This window comes from Ascidiella aspersa, chromosome 9 (assembly GCF_963924565.1).
Source record: "Ascidiella aspersa chromosome 9, kaAscAspe10.2, whole genome shotgun sequence".
In the NCBI taxonomy this organism is placed as follows: Eukaryota; Metazoa; Chordata; class Ascidiacea; order Phlebobranchia; family Ascidiidae; genus Ascidiella; species Ascidiella aspersa.
Window position 1 is genome coordinate 6,666,725 of NC_139455.1, and position 13,574 is coordinate 6,680,298.

At 39.2% G+C, this 13,574-nt stretch overlaps 1 protein-coding gene across 1 annotated transcript in view; it reads right to left on the reverse strand.

The window, feature by feature from the left end:
• Positions 1–661: 661 nt before the first annotated feature.
• LOC146132094 (short transient receptor potential channel 5-like) overlaps positions 662–13,574 on the reverse strand; it is a 42,159-nt gene continuing 29,246 nt past the window's right edge. Inside the window, exons 13-24 of the mRNA XM_083397206.1 lie at positions 13,190–13,267; positions 11,902–12,013; positions 11,212–11,357; positions 10,969–11,121; positions 10,038–10,116; positions 8,188–8,373; positions 7,384–7,523; positions 6,477–6,596; positions 5,009–5,167; positions 3,731–3,861; positions 2,891–3,092; positions 662–1,847 (exon numbers count right to left, since the gene is read on the reverse strand). Coding sequence (XP_083253332.1) covers positions 1,701–1,847; positions 2,891–3,092; positions 3,731–3,861; positions 5,009–5,167; positions 6,477–6,596; positions 7,384–7,523; positions 8,188–8,373; positions 10,038–10,116; positions 10,969–11,121; positions 11,212–11,357; positions 11,902–12,013; positions 13,190–13,267 — 1,653 coding nt within the window. The 3' untranslated portion in view covers positions 662–1,700. The remainder of the gene's footprint in view (positions 1,848–2,890; positions 3,093–3,730; positions 3,862–5,008; positions 5,168–6,476; positions 6,597–7,383; positions 7,524–8,187; positions 8,374–10,037; positions 10,117–10,968; positions 11,122–11,211; positions 11,358–11,901; positions 12,014–13,189; positions 13,268–13,574) is intronic.

The following is a 13,574-nucleotide window of genomic DNA, read 5'->3' on the forward strand; positions in this document are numbered from 1 at the left end:
TTTTGTAAGAACAGAAAATGCTCTAAGTAGCGTCACATGCATATTTGAGCGATATGAAAGATTATTTGGCCAAAACACTGCCCACCACTTGATCTCCACTCAAAAGTCAAAACAAGTGTTATTGGAACTGCTTCCATATTACATTCTGAAACAATAGTAATTTTACCTGGAACGTATTTTCTTCTTAATTGGCTTACAGAGCAACTTGGTATACGGTATATATACCTGCTACAAAATATTTTAGAAATGAATATATAGTTAGGTTTATTAAAACCAAGGGTTTCCAAACCTGGAGACCAACCGTCATTTTAATTAAAATGACGTTTCTTTTTTTCTTTAAAAGGTCGGCAAAACTAGGGTGGCCATTGATTTATCAAAACTTTCAAAGGGGTGCACTGTGTAAAAACGGTTGGGAACCCCTGATTAAAACAAATATGACATATTGAACAGTAACATAATTATGTGATGTGCAAGTTTTATGGTCTGCGTGAGATTCACACCATACGAAAATGTTTTAGCTGTTATGAAAAAGATCGTGTCATTTACCAAATTCCATTTTAACTACTTCTGCGAATGATATTTAAAACAACCTGCCAAGTGACATGTTTCTTTGTTCAGTAAACCAAATTAAGCCGCTCTGGTGACAACAAAGCGGACTGCCTTCGGAGAAATTCGATTTATTTTAAAAACGAGCCAAGCGACACGACGAGCCGCAAACTAAAACAACATGTGAACTGGAGCTTCGCCGAAAAGTTGAAGCAAAGTGCAATAGCATTGCGGGCAAAAGGGCATAAAGCATGTACCAACGGCCAACGGGGTAAACTTATAATGCCAATTTTAAGCAATAAGCGGGACAGCTGAACAGCAATTGATTGCTGGGAACTGTCTTCTTTCGCAAGCGACATTAACGAGTGAAGCTTGAAGAAACGCGATGTATTACCTTCGATATATAGACATTTAACTCGGCGTTAAACCTTTGAATCGTAGCGGAACTTTGTCAAGATGAAGCACTGAAGGCGAAATTCATAACGGAGATTGCGCCACGTCAATTCTGTGCGTTTTAACGCTGAACAAGGGACAAGGTAAGACTCCGAAATAAAATACGAGAAAAAACAAACCAAGATTTATTCTTTGTGTATGTCCAACGTTTTTAGAAATCCGTTTTTAGGCTTTACAAAACTGTTCTAAACACGTGTGAGTCATTTAGCATTACACGACTGGGAAAATATTCAATTCTGAAAATTTTAATTATGTAAATCAACAAACAAGACCAGTAGTGTTGAGGCCCACTCTTTCATTAGCCGAATAGAATTTGCAAACTTGCAACCAAAGCTTAAAAATATATATTGTCATCTGCCTTTTTGTCTGCTATTGTGTTTTGTGTTACATTTCCCTCGATAAAAGTCGTTTTCGCCCATACAGGCAAGGCAGAATGTTTGCACCAGGCCAAAACTTGTTTCCTTGTAATACCTGGGTCATGGAAAAAATAAAATTACACAATGGCTTAAAGAGGTTTTACCCGTATGCTGTCCAATGTCGGGTAGCTAAACAATGGAGCCCCCTAGCGGGCGGTGTACGCAAGATGATAAGCCGCGCGGTGTCGCAACGTAACTCCTGAACCACATCTCTCATTTCGCGCGTCAAACAACAAAGGCACTGCATTGTACAGAAACGGCAAGCGGCGGCGTTCCTAATCCCGGCTAAATGACCATCTCGCCGTGGAGGACCTTTTTCTTGACGTAGCGGAGGACCACCAAACGGAGGACCTTGGTGTAGCGGCTCTCGCCCTCAAAGAAAGTCCCGCTGGCGCCTGCGACGAGACTAGGGTCGATTCCTGTCCTCCGCCTCTGTTAAAAACAGTCGCCAATGTGAGAGGGATGCATGTCCTAACGGAGTAGTTAAATTGGTAAACCGCATTTTTTCCGATGGCACATCACATCAACAGAGATATATATGGTTATTATTAAGGATCAATCGATTGAATTAGTGCGAAATAGCGATAATGACGAGTAACTACATTTAAAACCTATGAATCTTAAAAAGCTTGGCGGGATCGGATGCTTAAACAAGCGCCTTTGGGTGTTTTATTTGCAAAGCGTTTTAACAGGTTAATAAGGCGTTACTTCAGTGTTTATTACCCAAAATTGGATATCGCCGTTTGATTTAATAGGGTCGCTGACTGCAGTAGATTTTTTATAGTTAAATTTTTTGAGATTGGTTATGATCAAGATTTCTTTCAAATTAAAAAAAGAAAAGCTTCGCGGTTATACTTAAACGATTTATTTTGGGGTCGCAGGTCGCAGCGAAAAAAACAGAAACACGACTTTAGATGAAATGAGCTTACTATTCAAAGATCGTACTAGATATGTTAACCATAAATTGCATATTTATGGTGCCATTAAAAAACGCAATTTCCAATTTTGCTTTGACATTTTTGCAAGACAAAATCAATGAAGAAACGGATTACTTTGCTTATGCGTATCGTTAAACATTTAACGGCGTTGCATTACCGGGCAAACGAAGGTGAAAAAAGTGATTTTCTCTGTGGCTAAAAAAACCTTAATTTTTTTGAGTAGCAAATCGATTGCCCGGCACAGATAATAGGGAACCTGATAGTTAGGTCACTGCCCAATATTGTGCCTCAAAATATAGCTATAGTCTATCCAACGTTTATGTGGCACTATTTTAGTAGCAACATAGAACTACACAGGCCCAAATTTGCGAACCAGGTGAATGTGAACTTTTTTAGAAGAAAATCTATTCCCTGCACAGATAATGGGGAACTTTACGTCCAGTCACTGCCAAAATAAAAGGCCACTATTCGATTCGCGTTTAAGTGAGATTATTTCAGCAACATCAAAAAAAAACCCAAGGGTCAAGGTTTGCGAACCAGGTGGATGTGATTCTCGCCGTTGGCGGCCACCAGGTCTTGCGAAGTGGGATGGTTGATCCTGTAAACTCTTCCCGACATCCTGCGGAACCAGGACTCGATCTTGGAGAGGAGCTTGCGGATCGATTTCCACGTGGGTAGAAGATTCATCGGAGGAGGGCAGTTAATTTCGTTCCGGATGAACTTAAGCCAGAGCTGCGTCCTTAAAAGCGAAATTCTATGTTTATGTGCGCCCGCTAAAGTGTTGTGCCGTGTATTTTTGGTAAGTTTTAAGTTTGGTTGTAATACGAGTTTTCCATCTTCATTTGAATAGGTTGGATTTTTTACGCGAAAAATTTCCTTTATTAGTTCGAATGGGGTAAACTTTACTTTTACCTTTAATTTAGGAGACCTGACGCGTAAGGCACCCAAATATTGCCCCCTAAGGGCGCAATCCCTCGGTTAAGAACCACTGCTGTAACTTATGGACAAACATTGCTATCAAAATTACATTGTCTGACTTTTTCACTTTTAATGTAGTTGTGTGGACGAAATAGCATTTAACTTGTTTAAACGAAAGTATCAGGAAATATAATACTTATTTACATTGGAGCAAAGATTTGACAAGGGTATAAATCATTTTCCGTCTGTTTTTACACTTTTTTGTCGAATAGAAAATAACAATTGGCGACAACAAATGGGAGGACATCAAAATTGTGTCTATACTTCAAACAGTATTTCGATTGTTTTAACTGGATTACTTCAAAACAAAGGCGTATACTTAAACTCTATGGAAAGCGAAACGCCTCTTAAATCACTCGTTGTAGATTTCCATAAAGCGACACCGATTGGCCAAACTACCTGTGGAATTTCCATTCTCTCTCCGAGTCATCGTGTGTCTTCTGGAAGCTGTTGCTCATCATGGCGATAAGCATGTTCACCAGCAATATAATGGCGCCGAAATGGTAAAGGCCGATGATAATACCTCCGGCCTATACAGGTTTGAAGCCACGTGTCAAGCAAAGTTCTAAGTTTTTTTCTTATTAAACAAAGCAGATTTGCCAATTTGCGGTAAGGCGTTCATGGTTGTTAAATGTATTTTACTTGTTGTACTGTTAGATACATTTAAATTAAATAGCTTGGCATGTGGGGCGGTAACGTTTACTTACATTAGTTACTTACTTACTTGCTAACAGACTTACTTACATTATTTTATAAAATTGTTAGTCATTTGAAACAAGATCAAAAATGCACAGCCTAAACACTCTTTGGGTATTCCAAACGTTAGTTAAACGAGCCACACAAGCAAACGAATGTTATGATTCTTTGTGTTTCGTTCATGCGGCGTGCAGCAGGCAAATCAATACGATTTGATGCGATATTTCAATGTAAAAGGACAGTTGATCCTGACAATTGATCAAGGGTAATTAGTAAATATTGTCCATCGAAAGCAAAGTTTCGACAAACGCAGTAACTGCTGGGCATGGTAATAAAAATAAGACCACGCGGAAATTAATTCGGAAGGAATCCATATTATATAGTCCATAAGGTAACCAAAACGCAACTCAATGCATCAGCAAATGTAGACCAAGTCGTTGTACCAAAGCCGCAACAAAAACAGCAATAAAATATTCATACGAGACATTAGGAAGAAACCCGGTGCTGTCATTTCGGACAGCCGATCCCCCGTCAAGGGATTCAATTTAAAAAGCTATGTCTAGCATCCTTTATGGTGGTTTACAATTTCGGAAGTACACCCAAAGCAAGAGCACGCTTCGGCTGGATATCAGCAATGTCGTATCTCAGTCATCAGCAGTTGGATATGTTCGATATCTAGCACGTATATGCAACTCAGCAGACAAAACAGAATGAGCTTTCGGACTGGATTCACAGTCCTTTGCTGTGCTCGAGTTTTAACGTCTGTTTCAGCCAGAGGTTCGATCAACGAAAAAGCAAAAAAATATTTATATTTGAGCCAGCAAAACTTAACAAAATAAAAGCAAAACGCAAGTATAATGCTGCAATTCGACGGCAAAACGATAGCAATAAAATAACCAGTCACATTTCTGTTTTCAGTGTCGCAGCCCTTGGGCAAAACAAAATCGCGTCAAGACACAAAATGGCGCCCGATTTACTGACCACTTCCTGCATGATGAAGGTTTCCCGGCAATTCTCGACCGGATACCAGGCCTGCGGCTCCCCATACCCAAATAGGGTCCAGAAGAAACCGTTCATTGTGGTCGAGAGTTTAGTCATCTCGCCAGACGACGACACATTAAAGTCTGCGCACATTTTTTGCTTAAGTTTAGGCCGCCGTTAATTCTGTTGGCCTTAGTTTTATTGCTCTTCATCTAACTGGTGAACTTATAGTAGGCCGTGGATTTGTCGATGATAAGATACATTATTGGCAAAATTCATCATCTCGACCATAATGACCGTTAAGACCGTACGAATTGTGTTGTGAAATTCCGTATATACAATTCCAGTCAAAGATTAGACAAAAAAGAGTGAGCGCATAATATAAAATACTGGTATGATATATTTAAAGTCTGTTTCTTGGGCCACCAACTTAATTGTGTGGTCTAGTGGAGAACGCCAACGTTACTTCCCAGATAAATTATGTCAGACTTATTTGGTTACTTACAACAAATAGTATTATCGTGTATAATTTAAATATAATAAAAATCCTTAAAACAAAACTGAAAGCATCGCAGTGGTGCCTAAGACCACCTGACGAGTAATGCACAATATATAAAAAGATAAATACCTCTCTGCTGTAAATATAAAAAAAACACAATGCACCCGCCTGTGCAACAGCTAAAAGTCCGTATCACTTGTATACAACAACATGCAAGAGCAGGGCAAACTTAACAAAACGTAGTATCCCTACATTCATTCCCGCAGCCTTTGAATAAATCACAACAGCGATCCTGCCACCAAATATTAACCGAACCTTGTTTGTTAGTCACCTCACATATACACAAGAAAACACAAAGCGCAATAATGTATACCGTTATGCCACCGACGTACAAAAATGAAACCGCAGCAACGGCAGGTTAAGACAACCCGAAATTAACAGAAGCCAACAAACGTGTTAGTCACCGCCCAACAACTGAAACAATTAAGTAGAGCACGGGTGTCAATAAAAAGGAGTAGTTTTTCTCAATTAAGCACGCTAATTGCATTAATAGATTTTAATAAATTTACAAATTACCAGTCGATTTAAGTCAATTTACGTTCTTATCTTCTGCAAATATGCTTTTGCGACTCGAATCGTAGAAAGCTTAAACGTGGTCCCCCGAAATGTAATAGGTTAAAATATATTTTGAAAATAAATTTAAATTGAATCTAAACTCAATTAAACTTGGGCTTTCTTAATAACAATGCAGTTGTTAGCAGAAAAAAGTTTGTTACTTCATTTGAACTTTACACACCCAATGTCCGAAGCGCCTCTTTTGTTTCAATTAATACAAATTAAGTGCTCTAAGTAAGTAATTAAATTAGCACCCCTGTTTCTGCGTTTTTATGTTAAAGCCACCAGAACGCCACAGGCAAAACCAAGTCAGTAGCGACACCGTCTGGCTAACAGCGACACCGAGTGACCAACCGCCTCCTGCAAGACCAACTTTTCGGGACAGTTGTCGATCGGATACCAGGCGTCCGGATGGCCGTAGCCGAACAGGGTCCAAAAGAAACCACCCATGGCGGCCAGAATCGACGCCATTTCCTCCGAAATTGGGTTGGTGAAGTCTTAACGTGCGAAGGAAAGTCGTGTCAGACAAGCTTTTGTGAAAGTTCTCGAGCGGATTGCGGTAATGCGATGATTATATAGATAACTTTGGTTTGCATTGCGGCCAGGTAAAACGCGTTAAAAGTTTATGTGCACCTTAAATACTTGATTTTGATGCAAGCATAGTGCCTTGTTTGTCCCAGAGGGCAAGCTAGCAGTTTCATGTAGTTACGCATAAAGACAGGAGCAGATAATTGTGAGGGCACCGTGTTTTAAATGCCGAAAGAAATGTGCAAACTATACTATTTATTTGCCAATAATATAGGGAATCGGCTAAACCGAATTTTCAGAATAGAAATAACCTATAGATTTGTTATATGCTGGAGAAAAAGCAAACACCACACCAGACTGCCGCTGAAGTATGGAGCTAAGAAATTTGACATGAATAAACAAGGTTAGTTGATAAGGTATATGTCAATGTCAGTCACACTGCAACAATTAGTATCATTCGGGCTTGGGTAATTCGACATCATATTGCTGCTGTAAAAATAAGAGAATAAATCAGATTAATATCAATGTGCATTTTTATACAATTTCGCAACTAAGCACGTCGTTAGTAAGCCGCCGTGAACTCTTTTTAGTCTTTCGTGGCGCGGTAAATCAAGTGATACAGTGAGGTTTTTATGAAGGGTGAATTTTATGAAGGGCACACGCAGAAACGTTTGCCAGCGCTTTGTCATTAGTGGAAAGCTGTAGTGCTGTCAAACAAGGATAGTGTGCTGACCACTTCGTCAAGCATGTTCTTCTCCGGGCAGTTATCAATGGTGTACCACTGTTGTGGGCTGCCGTAGCCGAAGAGCGTCCAAAACATGCCGGACAGCGCCCCTTCGAAGCTCGTCATGGCCTGCGACTTGGGCGTGTTGGCTGGAAGTGCATTATCACCGGTCAGGTTAACTCTAGGTGCCGCTATACACGCGCGCACGCACAGGCACAGGCACACACACGCACGCACGCACGCACGTACGGGTACGCACAGCCACGCACACGCACGCAAACGCACAAATACGCAAACGCACAAACACGCACACAAACACTAACTACCAAATGTACAGATCCAGATAGACCAATAGACACATGTCGATTGTGCTAGTCACTTTGTCAAATGTGATCAGTTATGTTAAAAGAAGCAAACAGTTAAAGTAAGATTATTGTACAGTGCGACTACTCTAGGTTATAGCAGACGACGAAAGGGGTTTAAACTCAACTTTATGACCAATTCCTATGAATACAACTAAAAATGCCTCAGAAACGGCAACGAGTACGATTCAATCAGTTGTACCCATATGATTTGAGTATTAGTTTGTTTTAAAGTATATTTTGCGTCTGGTATGACGCGCATTTATGTCGTCTTCCTGTAGAAAAGGAAAACCTACCAAAGTTAGATTGGGTAAGTTTTCAGCTAAAAGTTTGTACCTACCAAAGTTAGATTGGGTAAGTTAGCTAATGCAAATCAAACATCTAAGCAAGCCGTCAATCAGTTGATTTTTGATTCGGTTACACGAGATTTACAACTATATTCTACACAAACACACACGCGAAACGTCAACTGCCAGAATCGGCACACGGTCACCAACCCAAATGGTAAAGGTCATTTTTTCGGGGCAGTTGGGAAAGCCGATGGACTTGGCGGCATCCCAGTAACCAAACAGGGTCCAAAACATGGAACTAAGCGCCTCGAAAATGTTGGTGAGCTTCAGCGACGACGGATTCTCATCTGGTGATCGACAAATTGAGGTTTGCTGACTAAAATCTTTTTTATAAACTTTAGGACGCAACTTAGTATCGTGCCCTTTTGATGAAATAAATCCTGGACGAAATGGCGCGGGCTTTACGGAGTGCTTTACTTTCTATACGCTACTTATATAGTTAAAAATCACTCTATAATATTCACTGCTTTGGATGGGGAATTTTTTACAATTTTGAAATAGCCCGACCATCGATTTTGGCTCAATTATACGTGTCGAGTTTTCAGTTTAGGATATAGCGTGCTTTGTCGAATAAAAAATCAAAACGCCATAGTATAATGATTGAGAGGTTTCGTAAAATGCTATATATTTAACAAAAAACTATAACTAATCAAAATAGTGTTCTTAAAATATAAGAATTACATATAAATTTAAGTTTTGTGCCAGGAAAGTTATCCTACCAGCGCTCTAACAAAATTTTTCGCTGGTGGTTTGAATGTGTTAATGTATGACCAAGTGTCCATGACACCGTTATGACATCAAGCGATGTGAAATGATGATAAAAAATAAAATAATTTTATGTTGGGGAAATGTGGTTTATGAAAATTCAATAGAATGAAGCTTGATAATGAATTGCAAAGTCAAAAAGGTCGAATATATCGACATATTTAAGACATTTCGATACGAGCTTGTATCGTCTTAAATTATTGTTAAAATTCATTATCAAGCTACATTACAGATTCGTGCATATGTACTCAATAGAATGACCCATCACAAACACAAATGTCTCCTGATATTTTTATGCATAGAGGCCCACGGTTGTTATCTAACCAGCTCGTTCAAGAAGTACTTGCTCTTGCAGTTTTCGGTAAAGATCCATTTAAGCGGTTCGCCGTAGCCGAAAAGCGACCAAAACATGCCCAAAAGGCTGCCCAGCCACGAGGTTATCTGCATTGATTCCTCGTCGTCGAAGTCTGTCATCGCGTCAAAGTATCAGGCTCGATTAGTGGTCAGCGTTTTAACGTTTATCCGGCCCAGTTCAAAATTAAAGCTAAGGGTTTGGTTAACAACTTAAGTGCTGTGCAGTTTCCCGTATTGAATATTGAATACAGTTAGCTTTCTAAGCATTTAGTTAAATAGTATAGGGCGGGGGTGGGCAACCTATGACCCGTGAGCTAGATTCGGACCGCCAACGCAAATCCTATTTTACAAACTGGACACGAGGCCATTCCTCATAATTTTTTGCTTTCAACTCGTTAAAAGCTTTTTTTTTGCAATTTGCGCAGTCTCGCTCCCATATCGAGTGTAAATGGCAAACCTCCCTAGTTTTATCCCTGATTAACAGTCGTTGGGATTGTTACAAGATGCGTAAAGTCTACACAGTTAAAATTTGACAGCCCGCAGAGACCTTTCTGAGTTTGGTTTCGGCACGCGACAAGAAAGTTGTTGCCCACCCCTAATATAGGGTATAAGATCAAATATATATCTCGAAACATTTGCTTTTAAACCTGTCTTTCAAGTCTAATTATTTTTTTATAGTCTTTATGATAGAAACTGTGCGTGAAAATAGATGGATACTTTAATATAATTAGGTTTACAAATTAACAGGGTAATTATGTTTAATAATTAATAAAATAAATTAAACAACAATTGAGGCAATTTGCACTGAGCTAAAACAATTAGCCACTATTACCTTTACAAGACACACATGGGCGCTCGGATACCTTCATTTGACTCCAATCAGCCGTGTATGCTGGTAGAAGGTCAAGGGTCTGAAAACAATTCAAGATATTCAAACAACCGTTAACCTTAGCCTACTACAACTAGTCCAACGCTACAGCCATGATCCTAAACTGGTAATAATATATTTACACTTACACAAGTTGAAAAATTCTTTCAATTTTAAGAATATTCTTGCTATCTTGGAGTGCTTAAATAACTTAGTAAATAAGTTTAAGCGCACCCTAATAATTTGTATGATTGGCATATAGGTCCTTTCTTGGTACAATATCTTACTTAAGTTGAACATAATTTTGTCAAATTGGTAAACAACCTTTTTATATACCTCTAATTGTAAGAGCTTTAGCATTTTTAACAAGGTTTGTTAACATAAAAATTGCTATTTTAATCATGTTTTATCGACATATTTATGATCATGATCGGTTGTAAAAGGGATCGCAATCATGATAATAACTATCATTATAGTCGTGATAATGATAAACTCATGATTATCGTAATGAATATAATCATAATCACAATTTTCGTAATCCTGTTCACGATATTCATCTCCTCCTTTGTGATCATCACGATTATCGTTGTGATCATCACGATTAATGTGATATTTTGTGATCATCACGATTAATGTGATCATAACAGTTATCTGATCAGAAATCATGATCACATCGCCGTAATCTTTACGTGATCACGCAATTATCGTGATAGCGATCATCAACGTGATCATTGTGATCGTGATCATAACAATCATATAATAATCATCATCACCGTAGTGATCAGAATGACGATTACAATCTTCATGATCATGTTCTGGATATTTATCACCGTCGTTGTGCTCATCACGATAATCATGATAGCAATAATCAAGGTGATCGTTATCGCGCACTTACGACGTTGCACTCCTTGGGGCTGTTGCATGAGCAGTTCTTGTCGAAGGCGTAAGGCGTGTAGAGCTCCGTGATGCCGCTTCCGAAGGCCAGAAAGACGATGCAGAAGATGACTGAGAAGCGAAAAGCGTCGTGCAGCATCAGATCAAGGGACACCTGGGAGAGTGGAACAATTCTTGAAGCGGAATTCTATTTAAGCTTATGTTAACATGTTTCTTTGCAATATAAGCCTTTATTGGTTCCAACCTGCAGCGGCCCGAAAGTCCTTTCGGCTCTTAGCAGTTCCATGATCCTCATGTGGATAAGGATGTACGAGATGGCGATGCAGATGTCGGACAAGGGCAGGGGGTCAAACATGCCGCCATGCCAGAACACCTTGGAGTCTTCCGGCACTGTGACGTCACAAATAAAACAATAATTGTACAAACGAGGGCTACCAGCGAATGTTAGATAATAGAGTTCTTCGCGCAGAGCTTTCTAAAGTTATGATCAACAACCTAAACCACTTAAATAAAAAGAAACGAACGTGAATGACGTGTTTACGTAAATAACAAAGGAAAGTCAATATATAGCCCATATAGAGTCTGCCAGGCATAGAGCATAAATTATATCAAAAAAATGTATACGTCCACCGTTTTTAATTTATAGTGCCTTAATTAAAAAAATAGTGAATTACCCACATTGTGTTTCCAACTCCAATAACCTACTAGCTCGCAAACAGTACACAATTTTTCTACGGAGTCTTATGATTTTACGTTATAGATAGTCCGAATTAACAGCGGGCCTTTATCAACATATTACTTTATAACAGAGCTGTGCCACTTCATACAAACCGTAACATGATTTGTAAATGTGTAATAACGTTTTACAAAGGTGATGGTAATAAGGACATCAAAGAGCTTGCACAGTTCCTAAAATATATTTTCAATAACGTACTTTTTTCCGCCGTAGCGATGTGAATGAGTCTAAGCACCATGTAAGCTGTGTAGAGAATGATAGTGGTCATGTCGTTCCAGTTCCAAATGTCCGTCATGTATTCACGCAACCCCTTCATCAAACATTAAGCACCGTAATGAAAGTGAAAAAATGCATACGAATTTATTGATTAATTACCGGTATCAATATTATTTTATACAAATTTATAAATAAAAACATAAATACTGTTTAAGCCAGTGGTCGGCAAACTGTGGGCCACAGAACCATTTTTAGTGGGCCGCGAGTTACTTTTTAATAGCTTAGTGTTATCATGTAGTTGTGGGCCGCGTGATAGCCGTACGTTCATTGCGCTTTATTTTAAAATTTCGTGTGACTTAGAAATTATATGTTGTCTCAGCGTGGTTCAGACCCACGTGCCAAATTTGGTCCTGAAAGCCGGTCGAACTATATTTTTTTCCAACTTAAACTATATGTAAACGCAAAATGTTCGCGCCTCGCGCGTATATTCTTCTTTTATAGTATGTTTTGCTTGACATGGCACTGTTTTGGGCCTCAAGGCGCCGTGTAATATTTCACTTTAAAAACAGTTATCCTGAATCCACCACTGTTTTCGTATTGGTTTTACATAGTGGCCTTCAATACCTCTGAAAAGAGTACTTTGGGCCGCGACAAAAAATGTTTGCCGACCATTGGTTTAGGTTGCAAATAATTCCTAAACATTTAACGTGAAGTAACAGGCCCAGCGTCAATCCAACAGCGTCCGGATATTTTTAATGTTACCTATAGATTAGGTGCTGTCTTAACCTACATACAATAAACTGCCTTCTAACAAATTACCTAGGAGAGTTTCGATGCAGAATATAGCACGTTACTAATCGCACGCTAAAAGTCCCAGTATCACGCCTCCCGAAAACCCTGACGTTCGTCATCGGCTAATGTATCGGGCAAAACAACGTTAAAACCAAAGTACGCTGCATCTTGAAAAACTCTGAAGCATATCGTGCGAGACCATTGACGGTCCCATCTAACCTAACGCGTTTTGACACCCACTTTGTCTGGAAGTGGGCAGTCAATTGGAAAAGCGTGGTCATGAGGATTTTGCTCAGACTAATTGCCTTTGCCAAAAATTTGGTACTACAGATTATTAACATAAAAATATGTTTACGACCAAAATTGGGCTCCACTTCTTCCGCTCTGACTTTTACTCAATTTGCAGGGAAACTAGAAGAGCTATAAGCTGCAACCATTGGAACATATGGGAAGTAATAACAGACAAAGGGGCGTTTACCTGATGATAAATCTCTCTGGATTCCTGGATAAACTTCCCGACCACCCAAAGGTACGCAACGGAAAGCAATGGCGATATCTGCAAAACAAAGTATTTTTTTTAAATAAATTACATATAACTGACTCGGGCTAGTCCTTACCGAATTTTGACTGCGGTTAAATGAGATAAAAAAATTATTTGTCAAATATGGCGATTTGAAACTAAGTACCGGTACCTCGAGAGTTTCTAAAAGTTTTTAATACACCTTTTTTGTATGACGGAACAGCAAACAGACAAGGAATGCGAGACTTGCATCCATCCAATAAAAACCTGACCGTAATCGTAATTATCAAGTTTCAAGTTATGACTGATGTGACTATATTTTGTGTAGAAAATAAGCCGCGAT